The sequence below is a fragment of the Vanessa tameamea genome, chromosome 17 (genome assembly GCF_037043105.1).
Source record: "Vanessa tameamea isolate UH-Manoa-2023 chromosome 17, ilVanTame1 primary haplotype, whole genome shotgun sequence".
NCBI lineage: Eukaryota > Metazoa > Arthropoda > Insecta > Lepidoptera > Nymphalidae > Vanessa > Vanessa tameamea.
In genome coordinates this window covers 11,545,837-11,565,300 of record NC_087325.1, presented here as the reverse complement: position 1 = coordinate 11,565,300, position 19,464 = coordinate 11,545,837, and the positions used below count along the sequence as shown (strand labels likewise).

The 19,464-nt window shown below is 32.4% G+C and overlaps 1 protein-coding gene across 1 annotated transcript; it reads left to right on the top strand.

Annotated features, from left to right (window-relative positions):
* The first annotated feature begins 537 nt into the window (after positions 1-537).
* On the top strand, positions 538-7,822 carry LOC113404381 (nucleolar pre-ribosomal-associated protein 1). Its single transcript, XM_026645255.2, has 3 exons — positions 538-848; positions 1,412-6,125; positions 6,754-7,822. Exons 1-3 carry the CDS (start codon positions 632-634, stop codon positions 7,772-7,774), a joined length of 5,952 nt encoding a protein of 1,983 aa, XP_026501040.2. The 5' UTR covers positions 538-631; the 3' UTR covers positions 7,775-7,822.
* Positions 7,823-19,464: the final 11,642 nt, after the last annotated feature.

Genomic DNA, 19,464 nt, shown 5'->3' with positions numbered 1-19,464 from the left:
CCCAGTTAATCTATTATCTTTGATCACTCTTGTCTGACCTACATACAATTTATATGTCGTGAGAAATCTTTTCGTTTGCTTTCATACAATATGTTGAAGTTCTTTTATGAAAAGGGACGGAATTGTGTTTATTTGACCAATGAGCGAGCGCGGTGTTACAGTTGGCCGTCAGATGGTAGGTACAAACCCATTTTCTAAAAGCATAATATAATGTTGATGTTACTTATTACGCTCTAAGATATTTATTTTGATAAAAAAATAAGCGATATTAATATGATTTAAAATGCAAAATAAAAAACTTACAAAGATACTAGATGGTACAAAAAATACGTTTGTTTCAGGCTAGAATGCCTAAAGTGTTAGTTTATATATATTTTGTTCTCCAAATGACAAATAAATATATAAATATTTTAAGTTATTGTTATTTGACATAGTCGCTAGAGCTAATTTCTACTTAAAACTTTTAAGAAATGTTTCAAAATTAAAATGGCAATAAATTAGTTGTCAATTGTCGTAATATCGAGGTATCTGTCATCTATACGTCATTGTCATTTGCCAAAACAAATGCACGTGTGACAGCACATTTACAGTATATAGTTTTATGGAAGTAATTTTATAATTCACAATAAAAATGGGTAAAAGAAAGTACGATAACGAATCCTGCGAAGTGACAAAGAAAAATAGAAGTGACAGTCATTCAGAAGGAAATAATAATATGGATGTCGATGCAGAACAACCTCAAAATGAAGAGGATTCTGAAATTGAAACCACAAAATCATCGAAATCTCAATTATTTGATGTTAAACACTTCAGAAAGGAACTAGTAGGAAAACAAGGACAAACTATGGGTGAGCTATTAGTATATATAATCAATATAAATAGAATTTCTAAACTTATGTTACACTTTTTCTTACCATGCATCTAATTTTCATAAATTATGTTTAATAGATAATAAATACATAAATAAAACTACAATATAGCATAAAGTATGTATAAAACATACATGATTTTATTACTACAAGTATTTAAAACATGATATTTACCATGTTTTTTATTTTTATTTGGTGGAGCTCGATATTTCGACATCAACGAATGTCTTGTTCAGTCAATTCCTCTTAAAATTATGTTACTAATTTCTACATTACTACTATTCCACTTTGGTGGTTGGTCTTTGTGCAATCACTAAGTTATTATTTCTACTACTAAATGTCGACCTTAACTGGCTTACTCACTCAGTTTATGAGTGCACAGAACAACATTTTAAGTCCTAATGCTCAGAAAATATTTATATTAATTACCTTGTCAATGGATTACCACTTACCATTAGGTGATCTATTTGCCTATCTGTTATATCTGTTTTAAATTATTGTTATTTATAATTTATATAATTTGGTTTTTTGGTACATTTCAGCTTTGACACAGTTTCTTCAAGTCTGTCTCAATCCAGATTGTGATGTGGATTACATGTTTAAGTACCTAAAGGCCGGAGGGAACTCTCATGAGATATTGAGACAGATAACACAAGACAATAAAAAGAATTTAACTCTGGCTACACCAGCTTTTCATCTCTTTCACTTAATCATACTAAAAGTGCAATCTTCACTTCCACACATGATAGCCATTACAGAGGAAGCTTGTCGGTACTTCTTGAATACATTTATTCCAACCATTGAAATCATGGTAAGTGAGAATTCAGGTCCACGTCATAGAAAAATTGTCTTAAATCTACTTACATCCATGGTGACGTTAAACTCTGAATTAGGTGTAGAAATTCTTAATCAAGTACCTTTGACACCTAAAAATTTACAACATGTTGTTGAGAAGCCGAATTATAAAGAGAAAGACAATGTCAGAACGGCATTTGTACATTTTATGACATCATTTCTTGTCGACGGTCATTTGCCTCTGACAAAAGCATTGCTTGAAAAACAAGGTCTACTGTCATTAGTCATCCCTGGATTGGTTCAAGATGAGGCAGATGCCGTACTGATGTTCCTGAATATATTAAAAAAGAATGTCATTGACAATACTTTCATTTCTAAAACATTAAAATTAAAAACATTCAGTCATCAAGTTTTACACAATTTATTCAGATTGTTTACATGGAAAGGACCTCCAGAATCAAGTAATGAAAACAAAGATGAGTCTCGAAATGAGATAATGACATTATTGTCTGATATTATACTCACATTGTTCACATCCCATAAGCTCGGAATTTATTTCATCGACCCAACATTGGGCACCAGTGATGTAAATAAAAATCAAAACCTTTACAAGGCTATGCAATCATTAAAAAGACCTTGGGAAAATGAATTTCAATCTGAGGCTGTTCTTCAGATAGTCTACAAGTGTCCTGACCTTCACAGAGCACTTATTAATGTCATAGAACCAAGTTTCCAGCCACAGCATTCACTTATTTGGGAGAGAACAACAGATTTTATTTTAAAACTACTGGACAAACTGAAACCTGAAGAAATGGTGACAAGGTTAAACAATCTGAATCCTCACCAGACTGCAAATTTCATAAGATTCGTAACAATGCCGGTACCTTTATTGAAATTAATAAACACAGGTATCGGAAAAGATCAGACGATTTCTTTCTACTGCATTAAGGTACTTGTAAAAATGTTGCAAACATTGAAAAGGTATATGCAAATTATCGAATTGGATGACTCAAATGTTAAGATCCTAGAGCTTAAAAACAAACTTGAAAATTTCCTGCCTAAACACATGCCAGCTCCAAATTTAATAGTATCCTTGATTAACGACATTATTGATGATAAAGTAAGTGAGGAAACACCACAAGACTACAAACTACCAGCACAAAATAAAGCAGATTCACTGCTATCTTTACTAGAGCTGCTGTTGCTTTATAATTATCTATACCCAGCCTCCATCGAGACTATTGAAGGCACTATTAATATGAAGAAGATTTTAGATATTTCCACTACACTTTCGTCTGGTCATATTTCCCTTTTGAAATTTAAAATAGTTTCTCTATGGCTCGCATTAGATAGTTCTGTGTTGACATTGCAAAATTCAATGTTTAAAGATTTGTTTTTAATGATGTTGGACATATTTACGAATGATGAAGACGATACATGGGTGGAAGCGAAAGATACCTTGTACATGTTCTTTAAGAATACTGAAATATTCGAAGCCGATGAAGACGAAATACATTTGATTCTTTATACGTTAAAAAACAGTGAAGTAAATCCTATATCCTTGATAGGAGATGTTATTGAACATGTATTAAAAAATAAGAATGAATTATCAGAGTACATAAAAAACCAAATGGTTAATTTTGAGATTTCAGACGGAAATAGTATGACGAATTTAGATAAACTATTTAATGATTTGATGCACGGTAAAACGATCGAGGACAGTTTTTTCTTAGAAAATAAAATGCCTTCGACGTTCATTGTAGGTTGCATACAATATATACAAAATAACAAGGATGCTAAAACTCATTTAAAATCATTTTTATGTCTGTACATAGCTAATTTGCTACACAGTAACTATTCACCTCAGCTCACAGAAGTTCTAATGAGTGATTCTAAATTAGATATCAGAACTTATATTGCTGAATGGACAGTTAGACCAGTTTGTTTTCCAGAAAATAAAAGCAATGATGTTACATTAATAAATATATCAAAATCTGTAATTGGAAATGAAGATATACCTTTAACAAATATATTTCCGTCATTAGTAGAATCATCAGATGAAATTGATTTGTCTATAATGGGTGTGAACTACAAAATAGATGTAACAAAACAGATAAATAGTTCGGATTTGTACATATGGTCGAAATATCTTATGTTTTGTATTGTAAGATTGACAAATATGGATAATCTTACACGGGAACAGCAAAAGAAGATTTTAAACTATTTCGAAATTATTATTTCACTAGGAAAACGACACCTCATGCTCAATATTTGCAGGAGTATTGTACTGAATATGTTTAAGAATGCCCATTTCCTTAAAATATTCCAACCGATCGATTTAAACAAGAAATCATCAAATATTTTGGCCACTGAACTACTTGTTAATATAATAGAAAAGAATAGGGATATTATAAATTATCTCAATAGAAAACATTTTCTTCTAAAGTCATATCAACAAAAAACTTACAACGAAATTGTAAAATGTTTCATTAAAATTAAGAAAAGGAAAACAGTTAACAGTGAACTAACTAAACGAGTTCTAGAAACCGTGGGTCTGTCTAAAGATGATGATTTAAAAGTATTTGAGAGTATATTTTCTGCTGATACAGAAGTTTGCTTCAAGGAAGACAAAGAACCGAGTCTCATACTGGAATTGCTCTGTGTATTGATTAATAAATATTCCGATTCGATTTCATTAGAATTATCTAATGATGTTCTGACAAAATGTATGGATTTATATGGAAAATTGTTGTCCTTGAAAGAGATTATACCAAATTTAACTAGTATAGAGGAGTCGTTAGTAAAGTATTTCGAAAATAAACCACATCAAGCTCAAAGTGTGAATGAGGAACATTTTAAAAAGTTGTTTTACGCGAACGCAATTAGAAAAACAACATCGTTGTTAGCTTATACGATTCTGAAATTTAACAACAAATTTTGTGACATTTTTAAAGGAGAAATGAACAGAGCTGAAATACTCAGCCAAAGGGAAATAACTTTACCATTAGGTAACGCTATAATTGATCATAATCAGTATCTATCAGACAACAAAGAAATACTTACTATGATTTATAATGAATATAAATCAAATATCAACAAGTTCTTAGAGAAACCACATAAAGCTGGTCAAGTTTACTTAAATTCTTCGAAGTTTATTAGAAAATTGCTCATTGAATGTATGGAGTTAAATGATTGCCAGAAACTATTTTCGAAGAGCCATAAATTTGAAACAGTTGAACTAAGCCATGTCCACTTAATGCAGACCGTGTTTTTGAAGTTATGCCTCTCGAAAGATGGTCACAAAAAGGAATATCTAATTAATTACTTGTTATCCATGTTAAATACAACAACATTAGCGGTTAAAGATAATAAAGACGCTAATGTTGTAAGTGAATTAGTTTCCAGTGTCAGTGATGTGATACAAATATGTAAAACAAATGAAAATTTCCAAGTGGACCAGAAAGAAGAGTTCAAAAAGTTGATAGAGAGTGCAATATGGCAAAATTTCTGTAAAGCCGTCCTTAAAGATTCTTTGAAAATAAGAACAGCCGTGCAAGAGAACATAACTGGACCAAAACTTCTATCATTGCTTTCATCCCTTGTGAAATTATTTTATCCAAGCGATCATGAAGATATCGTGACACTATTCGACATGGTGACGTCACATTCGGAGTTTTTAAACGTCATGTTAAGTAATTACAGTCCAGATATAAAGTCGCGTCTTTTAGAGTTTTTGAACGTTCTTATATCTACGAATAAGTCTGTTATGAAAACTCCACAAATACCTGTATATTTGAGTGCATACCGCGCCACGCGGAGCCCGAGTGATAGATTGATATTAACGATACTAAAGTTTTACGAAAGTAATGATTTGCCTGTCAATGAATATAAACCCTACCTTTGGGGAGATTCGGCAGCAAACCATTATGCAATCAGAAAGAACAGAACGTCAACATTATGGAGTCATCCAACACCTAACCAAGTTATTAATTTACTGGATAAAGATATAATTGAAAAGACCGTTAGACTTTTCCCTGTAAAGCAAAAATTGGAATATAATTACGAGTTACCCTCCCAAAACTCATATAAAAATAGTTTAATGAAGAGTTATCTCGACGGAGCTTTACGCGATGTCAAATCTAAATCAAATACTAAAGATACGGAAGAGGCTATCAAAAATTTACTGTTAAAAGACGATTACCGTAAAATTTTAGCTGAAGCACAAACAGACGTCGTTTCAATCTCACACGAAGAAAATAATGAAGGGATATACGACCCCTGCTTTTTGTATCCTCTTTTGAGTCATCTCCTGGCTCCAGGCTCCGTGGCTTCCTGTTTTAAGCTGCTAAGAACGGGTCTCCTGTCCGTGCCGGTGATGGGACTCAGTTCGCATTGTCCGCTGATGCGCGCGGCGGCTTATCATGTTTTGCATAGATTCTGTTTGTTGCTGGAAACTGAGACGTAAGTGACTTATTTGTTTTTTTAACTTTACTAAAGTAACTGATTGCTTTTTTTTTCTCGAAATCGTTATACAATTTCTAAAGTCAATTCCAATGGTAAGTTGGAATAATTAAGATTATAAATCACCGTGATATCATTGTTTGAAATCTAAAATAAACTATAGTATTCATTATGGATTCGTGAATAAAAAGGGCGTTTTGAAAGTTAAATCAAATCAAATCAAATCAAAAATCTTTATTCAATATAGAAGTGTTTACACTTGCTTATTGATTGTCAAAAATCTACCACCGGTTCGGAATTTAGCACCTCGGACCTGAGAAGAACCGGCGAAAGAAACTCAGCGGGATATTTTTTAGCATAGTTGAACTTTGGAAATTAAATTAAACAGTTAGGTGTAATAGTGTTGTATTTTAAATAAATATATATTAATCGTGAACTGATTGTAGTGTATAATATAGCAGACCTATTAGAAAATCGTATGGAATATGTAAATCTAAGATTTGTTTATCTCATATACTTCTGTCATTGGAATTGGCTATGTGACATACATTACATTTTCGGACTTATTTGCTGTAACAAAACTAAATTAATAAAGATAATAGTTATAACCATTTTATAAATTTTTCAGGAGACACAAAAATGACAAACTACTTCTAATGGATTTCATTACAACATTGCGTCAAAGTTTATCTACCGCGATCAAAGATGCAGCTGCCGAAGGCGAATTGAAGGATATTAAAAATCCAAAACTACCTGCAACCGGTGCTTTATACTTAGCCAAAGCCCTTTTAGTAGTAACTTCACCATCTGAACCACTCTATAAGCCAGTTAACAATTTCCTAATCGCAAAACAATTTGTTGACCTGACTATTGTCCCAGATTTCCTAAGCCTCTTTCATGATAGCAATGTAGAAGCGATGGACAGAAGAAATTGGATTCTCGATGTCATAAGAGACGGAACGAAATCCATGACCGATGTCAACGTAGTGTTCAAAACTATGTGTCTGAAAATGATATTTGATTTCTATAATACAGTCATGGCGGACAGGAAGACGAAGGCGAAAATATTAGGCGCGCTAAACTCAATTGTTTCGATACCTAGAGCTTTCGAAATTTTGGTCGAGGGTTACGGGTTCATGTCCTGGTTGCATTATGTGGTTCGTAATGTTAAGAAAGAGGATAAAACTATCGTGAAAGAAACGTTCGCTTTGATCGTGAACATGATTCATAGTTTGGGTGTCAATATTTTTGCTAAACATTGTGCAAAGTTCGGTGTTAATGGTAGTGTTGAAGGTTTATATGATTTTAAAATTAAAAGCGATGTGGAATATGAGATTTTAAGTATTGTTTATGATTTGCTGCCTCACACTGATTTGTTAGAATTTGATGATGTTGTTTCTTATATTAAACTATACAACTCAATTACCAAAAGGTCGATTAAGTTTTTATCGAAGAAGCAAATAACTAATATTGTGATTAAATGTAGCGAGCGTTGTAAAAAATCTGAGAGTGTAAAGTTAATTAATCAGGCGGTACTTATGAATAATCCCATCTTGTTAAGTAGCAAGAATCTTACAAACTCGATTACACCTGAATCAAGTCTAATAAATGAACTCGTACAGCTTGTACATACATATGTCGTTTCATAAGCAGTGTTTAGTTTAAGACTACATTGAAAATATAAATGATTATTGATTCCTTGTGTGTTTTATTCAAATTCCGAGACAAATATCAATTTTTAAATACTGTAACTTAATTACTATTCATCGAATTAGAATATAATAAATTTGATTTATTTGAAAAGAGCAACTATGCGAGTTTCTTGCCGTTTCTTCTCGCTGGAGGCTGCTTTCCGAAACGGTGGTAGTATTTTAATATTGACGATTCAAAAACGCTTCGTGAAGTTTACTTGAATAAAATTGATTTGATTTAAAGAAGAAGACAGCATTATTTAACAAATCACCCTTTTCCAAGACATTTATAAGCAACTGTCTTCCGTTAAAAACACAATTCATTATTCAAATATAATTAGACAACCGTCAAAATCGTGCTCTATATCCCACCCTCAACACGCTTACAACCTTTGTGCTTACGTCATATTCATACAAAATAATTGTGTTTTTTTCTACAATAATGGGAAACCAAACCTTGCTATATCGTTTGCCATTCTGCAATATTGATTAAGAGTTCGCTAGTACACGGTAACCGCAACAGTTGTGCAACATAATGAACATTGTCGGTTTTCGGTAAATGGATTAGAATGGATTCATTTTAAACGACTCACCGTGGGAGACCTGGTCGTTCCCACAGTTATTTTGTACAAAACTATTGAATTAATATAATACCATTACTCTTGGGCGGTAGACCTATTTTTAAATACATATAATATATTTTTAATATATATATTTATATGTACTTTTTTATTTAAAAACCTACTTTATTCTGTCTAACTTCAGATAGCTTTTTAATCTTTTATATCTTAAATTTACATTATAACGAACAAACAAAAAAACTGATGGCCAAGATAACAGTTATAATACATTAATCTTACACGGGCAGTCACCATTGACTTTTCATGTGTTTAAAGTTTTACTACTAAAACTTGTAAAAACAAACATCGTTAGTAAACCTATGTATATGTTTTGGACATACGTACATATGTAATGGCAACACAATTACCTGGACAGATTCATTAAAAAAACCTCCTCAACCCAGTTCTGGTATATAACCTGATACTTTTTCTTTTTAACAATTTTCTTTGTCCTATTTTGAGGTTACCCTATATGTATTCAATAAAAATACTAGTTTATGTGTAAATATGGCTAAAACAGATTTTTATATTTTTTAAGAAAACATCCTACTACTTGTACACAATATAGGCAGATCATAGTTGAATTTTATATATTTTATTTTTAATTCAACATGTACGAGTAACATGTTGTAATTATAAAAATTATAAATTTTGAATCATTGAAAAATAATTATTTTCATTTCCGCTCGATTAAATACAATTACCCTTTTCAAGGTGAAATAGAAGGAGACAGAACACAAAAAAAAACGCTGTCTTTGTCTCTCAAATATTGTTAAGCGCACATGTCGAGATGTAAGCGGTATTCGACGACGTTTAACGAATTTTTCCGAAACGGAAAATTAAAAATGTTTTCAATGTTGAGTGGGACTGTAGAAATCGTTAAGAGGACAGTCCTTGCGGAACGCCAAAATAGCGCTTACTATTTTTAAAATATCTTAAAACTGGAGCATTGATTATGGATAAAAAAATACATTCAGTATCTCAATAGATATATCTCAAGTTTCACCGCGTGATATTTATAAAATTTGTATCAATAACCTGGTAAATTAATCGTCAACATCACTCCAAACACTGAAATCGACCTTTTCTATTAAGATTTTTTAAGCTATTTAGCGGCTAGTTTATACATGTATTTTTGGTTAAATGGGGACACAAAAGTGTAAATAATAAGTTCACCGTGTTCAATTTCTATTATATCTCACAATATTATAGTAATTTTTATTTAAATATTGCTTACTTTTTGGCATTCGTCGTCCATACATTTTAGTATGGAGAAAATAATTTGACGGCTTTGACTTATTATTCGACATCGCTGTCAATAAATTTTCAGTCCCTCCCCAGAGCCCAAGGTGAGAGCACGTCAATTTTTATTTCGAGACGACTCTTATAATTTCGCAAAACGTCTACGCACACATAGACAAGTTAGCATAAGGGTGGGGCGCGAGTGTCGTGGAACACAATTGTTAATTTTTATGCTGCGGAGCTGAGTCTTCCTGTCAGGGACAATAAATGAGGACTCCACTGAAGTTTGGAATCCAATGCTATTCCCAAAAAAAACCGTAGTATTGGCTACATCAAGACGGCCACCATTTAAAGATATATTATAATTTTGCTTTCTAAAATTTGGTAGGGTAAAAACTACACATTTCGTTTTTGAGTATTCAAAACTAAATTATTTACTGTAAACCAATCGTGTATCTGTAATAATGCACCGTTCACATCGTCATAGTCAGTTTTTCCTGTCTACCTTAAAAATCAGTGAAGTATCGTCAGCAAACAACATTATATCACAAATACCTTTAACATAGAAAGGAAGATCATTTATATATACTAGAAATAGAAAGGGACCCAAAATTGATCCTTGTGGAACACTTATTTATAACATAGATCCAGAAAACTTTATGCCATTAATGAAAACTTGCTGGACTCTTTGACTTAAATATGAAGCAATGAGATCAAGAGCTTTACCTTTAATACCGTAGTATTTGAGCTTATAAAGAAGCGTCTCGTGTTCTACACAATCAAATGCTTTAGACAAATCACAGAATACTCCAATAGCATTCTGTGATTTTTGTCAAGCATCGTAAATATGTTTAAGAAGTGCTATTCTCGCATCAGTTGTCGAGCGACCTCTTGTAAAACCGAATTGCTCACTATGAAAAATAGTATTTGTACCGAAATGGACGAGAAGTTGATTTAAAATATTTTTTTCGAATATTTTAATTAAAAATAGAGTATTGAAAAAAATTATATTTAACTTCGTTATTTATATTTATAAAATTTAAGAAGTGATTATTTAATGTGTCTTTACTTTAATTTAATTCGGTATATCTACCAACCTTAAAATATCAAGAAAATAATTATTATTATTTAGTTAGACGAAAGCAGTTGAAACAATAAAAATCATAATGAATATTTGGCATCTTATTGCACTCTGACCGCACCCTATGCTAACAAATAATTTATAATTGCGTTTGCGAGTGACAACCTTATAGCTAATACATTACTCGTAATTAAATGTATTTTTATAAATCCTACGTTATGAACGTGCAATGAAAATTTAATTTATTCGTTGCACCGAAAACAAGCAACTAATTATCTCCGGGGATGCGTACGATACACTGCACAATGCATCTGTATCATTGAAAAGTACCTATGTGTGTGTTCTAAAATTAATTCCCACGCTTACAAACTACGCTCTTAACAGTTTATTGTGTTTGTAGTAAAAATACATAAGTTTTACATGTCTCGTGTATTTGTTATGTGTTTGTTGTTATAGTAACGGACACATTAGGTGAGTGCGCTATTTTATATTTATATGATACGTGAGCGCAATTTTGTCAAATTTTATGTATGGTATGGTGTGTACAAAATCGGTTAACTTTTGCATTAAGCTATATTCATAGTATTTAAATTCAATCGATCGACATTTCCTGGCACTTCATGATCTGACAGGCGCACAATATTTAAACAAATATATTAATGTACCTTTAAATGATGAATATACAATATTCCCCGCGCAATTATTCTTTCCAAATTTGTATTTATTTATCCATAACAATATATACTAATTGTCTGTTGCTCTTTCACAGCTAAATTACCAAACCGAATTTGATAAAATATTTTCTTAATTTATTTTTAAAATTAAACTCAGGGTTGACCTGTATAAAGGTGCATATTTGCATGATGTATTAATCAATCATTGTTAATTAATTAATCATTATTAATTAATTAAAATGATGTATTTCTTAGATTAGCTTGATTACATCACCAAGTTAAATATTTATGATGTTAATATTCTAAATAAATGAAATATTAAGATAAGTTAGTTTGTTCATTTACTGAGCTTTTACGTCTAAACAATTCAACAGGTAACACTAATACCATAATGGTATTTTGCATACACGTTAGCAAAAGTCATAACGTAACATCTAAAGCGTCTCCTCTCTCCAAAATCCTTGATAATTTTAAGTTAATTTTCCATCTCGGTACCTTTAAAGTAATTTCAAACCAGCGACACGCCTATCGTCTATTATCATTACTGCGATACCAGAGCGTGACGTTGTACCGCAGTGCTCATGGCGATATTTCGTCACGAGTTCGTGGTAGCCCTGCGGACTTAGGCGAAATGCATTTGTCCAATGAAGAAACAATTTGTATCTTCGTTTTATTTAACGAATTTAAGTTAGCATTGACAAGAAGGCAAACAGTCGCGCCTGAAATAATAAAGACAGTCAAGGGTGAATCGACGCATGTGTTGTAAACCACCATAATTATATTGCAAGAATTCTTTATTAATAATTACGGCAAAATTATTTAAAGAAATGTTTATAACTATTTTGGAGAATAGTCCTATGACTTATGAGGTGTTAATATGGCAATAATGATGTGTACCCACTCATAGTACCACTCCAGACGTGATTGCACAAGCCTGACTGCCTTATGAACAAGTATAAAAATATTACACCAGTTCATCTTTATCGATGACGTTTATGCGACAGCAGCCTGTAAATGTGGCACTGCTTCGTTAAGGCTCTCCTATTGAGAAGGTTTGATAGGTATTCCGGATGGCTGCTTCAATATTAGTGCTAAAGATTTGTAGTTCTTGTCTATGTTGAACCCAAAGTTTTCGGCTGAGATTCACGTCTTCCGATCACAGTGGTGGCAGAGCCATATCGGCGCGGCTCAACAAATCACGAATTAATTAAATAAGTAAAAAGTAATAACTGAAAAGGAATATAAACCCACGAAGGGTATACAGTTTCCTTAACAAACTCTTATTAAAACACCCATAACATAAAATTCGCGCAGGTACATTGAATAATCGATATCGTGACACAGAAGATATATGTATTTTAAAACAATAATAAAGAAGCGGCCGCCATCGAATCTGACATCGTTTTCGTCACGATTTTGTTCAATCGTCGCGTCACGAACGATAAATGTATCGTGGAGGAAACTGTTTCAAGGTTTGAGAATTCATGTTAAAAATAAAATACAAACAATTTAAGGTTTTCGCATTCATAAAAGATATTGAACAAAGTTTGTTTTGAAAACATTTTTTAAGACTGATCTGATCAACTGTTAAAACTCTATTTTGGAATACTAGAAGTTTTTATTTATAACACAACGGGTACCAGTCTAATTTAAACGAAATTCTGCCACATGTGTATTCCACCAACCCGGATTGGAGCAGCGTGGTGGAATATGCTCCAAACCTTCTTCTCAAAGGGAGAGGAGGCCTTAGCCCAGCAGTGGGAAATTTACAGGCTGCTAATGGGTACCAGTCAATGAAACATCCCTGCGCAAAAAAAGGATTTTTTAAAACATTTGTAAAGTTACCTAGCTTAGTGGATGAGGCAAAGAGTACCAAATTTGACGGTAGCAGAAATCAAGGCGGGGCCAAACTGAAATGGTTGTATGGCGTGGAAAAATATAAAAGAGAATCGCTTTGAAGAATTCAGAGGAATCTATCATTGAGAATAGCAACTAAGACCAACATATAACTAAAGAACATTATCGTCAACATGATATTTTATCCTTTTTCAACGCACTCAAGATAATATTTTTTGTCTTATTTTATTATTACGAAAAGGCATCCACATCACTAAGCAACCGTTGAGTCAAAGTGACTATAAAAATAAAATTCCTCGCGTTGCCATCTGATCCGTTAAAACCGTGAAGGAGCTGTCCATTGACTTTATTATGGCCGCAAGTTCGCGTTTCATATATCAGTTTCGACAGGTTTGCAACCGGCAACCCACCCTTCATCAGGTGTAAACGATATGTGATTATCGCTACGGGAAAAATCATGATACTGAAGCTTATCGCCTTGGAGTATTAATGTATTTTTTACATGAGATTAAACTAATTATAGTTCCTTAACGTATTTTATAAAATAATTATGTATTATATACAAGTATTTGCGGTCATTTCTTTTCAGAAAAACATAATTCTCTTTTTACATGACTACCCAAAAAATAATTGTTATTCATTTAGTGTTTATATAAATAACTTAAGGCGTTGTTATAAATTTACAGTGAGTGACACGATTGGACTTAACTGTTATATATTACAAATCTGGAATGTCTGTATGGCTACATAGAAATATATATTTGAATATAATATATAGTTCGTTTGTTGATGTGGTTGTAGTATTCGGAGCGATTCAGTAACCAATCGGAAACCATTTTGGCAGATTAGACCAATACTAATCCATTAATGTTAATACTAATACTTTCTACAACTATACTCTAAACCAATGGCAGCAGAGTAACGGTAAACGTATCTTAGATTTACATATTCCATGTTATTTGCTAATAGCTCTGCTGTATTACACAATATCTATGGTTATTTAGAGCCGAGATGGCCCAGTGGTTAGAACGCGTGCATCTTAACCGATGATTTCGGGTTCAAACCCAGGCAGGCACCACTGAATTTCCATGTGCTTAATTTGTGTTTATAATTCATCTCGTGCTCGGCGGTGAAGGAAAACATCGTGAGGAAACCTGCATGTGTCTAATTTCAACGGAATTCTGCCACATGTGTATTCCGCCAACCCGCATTGGAGCAGCGTGGTGGAATATGCTCCAAACCTTCTCCTCAAAGGGAGAGGAGACCTTTAGCCCAGCAGTGGGAAATTTACAGGCTGCTAATGCAAAAAAAAAATGCAATAATGCAATAGTTATTTATTAATATATCTTTATTTATATCAAATTTAAAATAAACTTTATTCAAGTTGGTTTTAACAGGCACATTTGAATCGTCATTTTGTAGACTTATATAAAACGTGAATCTACCAACGGTTCAGAATGTAGATCCGAGAAAAATCGGCAAGAAACTACTGTACAGTGAACTGAGAGTACAGTACAGTTTACTCTTTTCCAAAATTTGAGGTACAAAGTTATGCCAGTTAAATACAATTAAATTTATAAAACATATCCTGTAAGTCAGTACTTATATCCTCTTTCATTTTACTCCCAATGTTACCAAAACGACATCAACATCATTCAAAACATATTTTTTTAACGAATCCATAATAGATTATTTTAGATTTCGACTAATCGTGTCATGTCAATACAAGTTTAAAGTGCTTTATTTATTTGACACCTGCCATTATAATCGCCAACTATGGGTACCTACAATAAATACTCGAAATGTATTTCTTAAACATATTTTATATAAATAATGGACAGTCTATACTTATACTTATTATAAATGCGAAACTAACTCTGTCTGTCTGTCTATTGCTCTTTCACGTTCAAACCACTGAACCGAATTTAATCCAACCTAAAATTATTTTATGCCTATTACCTGACAAATAATACTGAAACGCGAGCAAAACCGCGGCCCTATATATATATAATATGTTACTGTAAAAGTTCGAACTACGGTAAATCTTAAGATTTTCCAGTAAAACCTAAGATTTACCGATTATGAATGGTAAATGGAAATGTCCATAAAACTCTGGGATTCGAATTTCGATTTACCATCATTCACTTGGTAAATCTTAGGATTTACATGTTAGGTTAGGTTAGGATTGGTTGGAATGGTAAAAGTCCGAAAAAGTCGTCCCTTTATAATAAATACTTACATTTGTCCAACCAACACATGTCGGTAACTCTTAAGTTTTACTGGAAAATCTTAAGATTTACCTTAGTTCGAGCTTTTACAGTAACAAATACAATAAATGCTAGAAAATTCAGTCTATTAACAGTTTTATTAGCTCTGTATTTTAGAACCATGCAAAGCGAGGACGAGAGCTTGTGGGTATTTTATTTCGTAGCTTGAACGAAACCGGGTTAGTGTTTTCTTATCTTCGTAATCTAGACTGCTTTACACCCTACCTGCGTAGGCTTTTAACCACAATCATAAAAGATAACTTCACTCTTGGCTTTATCGAATGTTAGGCAGAGTCACCGCACATTGTTTTAAACTATATTTTTGTATAAAAAAAATAAATAAGGGAATTTAAGATTGTATATCATGTTAATCGATAGATAATATATGCTTTATTGACGTAATTATTGTCTACGGGATTGACTCTGTATTTATGATAAGAATATCCATAAATTCGATAGTAGACCACAGGACTATATATTGTGTGGGTATACTCTATGCTTTATATTATAAATAATTATAATATAACGGTTATAATCATAAACATATTGTATACTAATATTATAAATTCAAAAGTACCTGTTCTCTCTGTTAAGTCTGAAACCGCTGAACCGATTTAAAATAAATTTGGTATGGAGATAGTTTGAATCTCGGACAAAGTCATGGGCTACTTTTTGAAATCACCCCTCGAGTGGGTAAAATGAAAGGTGATGGTTTGTGTGCCGCAGGTAGAGCAAGTTAGCAAATAATTGAGACTTATCCTGCAAGAAGGCTTCAGTATTTCATTCTGGACTACCTCGTGGATCTGCCTGTCATAAATGTGTGTTTATTGATAACACTAAAGGTCGACAATAGACTCCATACGAGAAAAAATGAAAACTGTTGTCAAACAGAAGAAAAAAACATGTTTGCTTATTTTTATAAAATATATTTTTTATTACAATTATAAAAAATCAGGAAGTGACACTTTATTTTCTGTTATATTTCTTTCAGCTATAAATGTCGTTATTTATTTTCAAAACGTTAAAATTTATATCAATAACCAAGCGACGCGGTTCAATGATCGGATCGATGAATGCTTACCGCAAACTCATTACTGGAGTCAGTGAAACATTGACACTATTTTCATAATGATCTTTAAATTCTGCGACAATTTTACGACTTTGCAAATAGATAACCAACCAGCTGTTCAACCACAGCTGGGATAAGGTGTTCCAAAATCCACGTCACACGCTGTTCCAATGTAGCTTATATAAAACATATGCAGCAGATTTTAATTTAACACATACAAATACCACAAGTGATTTGCAACACAAATAAATGAAAATTTAGTGACTTCACTTAAGATTATCTTAGAATCTTAAGAATACAGTTGAACTCCATAGTGAAAATAATATAGGAGTTCTCCTGAAGTTCTCTTTCGATTTCGATCACAGCGGCGATTCTCAAGTGAGACTAAAATCTAACCGACTTAAGACATTATGTATTACAGCTTATCTATTCGCTTACATAATAGCTTAAATAATATATATTTCTATTTTACTTGTGATCACAGAATAAAGTTATTACACAAAACCAACGTTATATGGATCCTAAATAAACAGGTGAAATCACGCGCCAAACCGATATTTAGACATTCAAAATATAATCATATAATTTTAATTCGGATTACAAAATTCCTTACTCCAGACAGTTACGTAGAATTTTTTGATATTTATTTGTTTGTACCTCGAGAAAGAGGCCGTCAATATTGCGACAACGAGTGAAGATGTTCCTTAGAAATAACTGAAAAGATAGCTCAATAAATAGACAGGATGCCTACAATGTAATCAAAGTATCAAGACATCATGCCCGTGTATACAAATAGAGGCATAATGGCGGAATATCACGCGATGTCACTGGTCCACTCGTAGCTGATGAATTGAACTTAGACACGTAATCATTATCTAATCTCGGTTGATTTTGTAATCACTTTATGTCAGCTGATTAGGAATTATTGGTCGTCTGACTAAATTTAGTTAGTGATAGGGCTTTGTGTAAGCCTGGCCGGGTAGGTACCACCCACTCATTTGAATGGGAATGAGCTAGTATAATTATAGGCACATTGAGGATGTAAGGAATGGTAAATATTTCTTACAGCGCCAATATCTATGGGCCGTGGCAAGCATCAGGTGGTCTATTTGCCCGTACGCCTAAATAAACAAGAATGGTACCTTTATATACATTTATATTGTTTAGGTTTATAAAACCTCACTAATATATTTTTAAAAGTGCGCCTAATATTCATATTATTTTAACAAATATAGACATGACATAGTTTGTAAATATAATAAAATTTAACAATAAACATTCATGCTAGGTATTTTAATCAGGATTCCTAGGACGAGTTCCTGGCCAACAATATAGAACTATCCAAATGTCCTGCAGTGTAAGAGTTTATAAGTCACTCTCCTCCTTTATCAGCAATAAATAATCTGACAATCAAAACAAATCAGATATTGAGACAAAAATAACAATATGGGTCGAATCGCTCGTATAAACGAGGTATATTAGGTGATTTTACATGTAACGGAGTACATGGTTCTGTATTCCTTATTCCTAAAATATATATTACAAACACCAACAGAATACATTGTTGTTAGGTTGTGTATGATTTTGGCGAAAACGTTGTATCTACTTATAGTAACTGGCAACACAACTGCTGGCGTAGAAATTGTAATGTATACGTATAAGTTATAATATATTTAATAAAATTAGCTATATTATTAATTACATATACAATTTTAAACACGTTATCGTAAACTTTAAATTGCAGCGTTCCGAATATATTCGATTAATCGATTCGATTATGCCGATAAATAACCATCGATTTACGGCTAGTCGAGACGATCGATGACTCGTGATGCGCCTTTTAAGGTAACGAGCTTCGGTCGAGTATTGAACTCGTTAGTCAAGTAAATAGACTCAAGTCGGGATTTAATTATATCGTAACTTAATAAGTTTTGTATCTAAAAAGTTATATAATAATTAGAAATGGATATCAATCAGTCTAAACTGACAAATCAATTTAAAAACTAAATTAGAATGCAAACTATATACCCATATACCATAAAGCCTTAGGATAACCTTAAAAATATTACTAAAAAAATGAACTAAAGGAGGTTTGAAGCTTTCAAACTCAAACTCAAACTTACACTCAAATTCCTTTATTCAACATAGAAGCATTATACTTACTTATTGATAATCAAATTAAACACTACCACTGGTTCGGAAAAGGAAACACCCTGACCTGAGAAGAACCGGTGAAAGAAACTCAGCGGGTCTTTTTTTTTTTTTCAATCAAATTAAGTACATATATTGAATATGATTAGAAATAGCATCTTTAGAATTCGAATCAGATGATATATGTACATATATGTGGCAGGAATCATCCGGCATATATAGTTGATAATTTTCAAGTAAACATGTTAACCAAGTATATGTGAGAGATACCGATGGTTGATGAGCTGTTTGGCACTTGATCATCATTAAGTTACGATGTTTTCCTTCACATCAGAATACGAAATGAATTAAAAGCGCTTGAAAACGTAGAAGCGCTTGTAAAAGTCTTTAAGTTGATACGTTGTCTAGTAGATATATTTTGTAGATAGTTAAAGGATAATTTATACCGAAACCTTACAGTACATATGATAACTATTAGACAGGTAATCTGTCCATCGATGCACATCAGCCGCATGTCTGTTAACAGATTAGTAAACGGCTTCGGGGTTGAGTTACAGGGGGGAGCCAAACGTATCACTATTAGGCAACACGATACATTATGAATGAAGGAATTCTAATACATAATGTCTATTAATATTAATTACGTTTTAGTGTCTCATAACTTGTAAAAATTTATTTTTTAAAGAT

Bases quoted from the DNA above. Each gene is read 5' to 3' on its own strand.
- LOC113404381 (XM_026645255.2), top strand. From the start codon at position 632: ATGGGTAAAAGAAAGTACGATAACGAATCCTGCGAAGTGACAAAGAAA. The intron at 849-1,411 runs GTGAGCTATTAG...GGTACATTTCAG, and splicing joins AAAACAAGGACAAACTATGG to CTTTGACACAGTTTCTTCAA. The intron at 6,126-6,753 runs GTAAGTGACTTA...TAAATTTTTCAG, and splicing joins TTGTTGCTGGAAACTGAGAC to GAGACACAAAAATGACAAAC.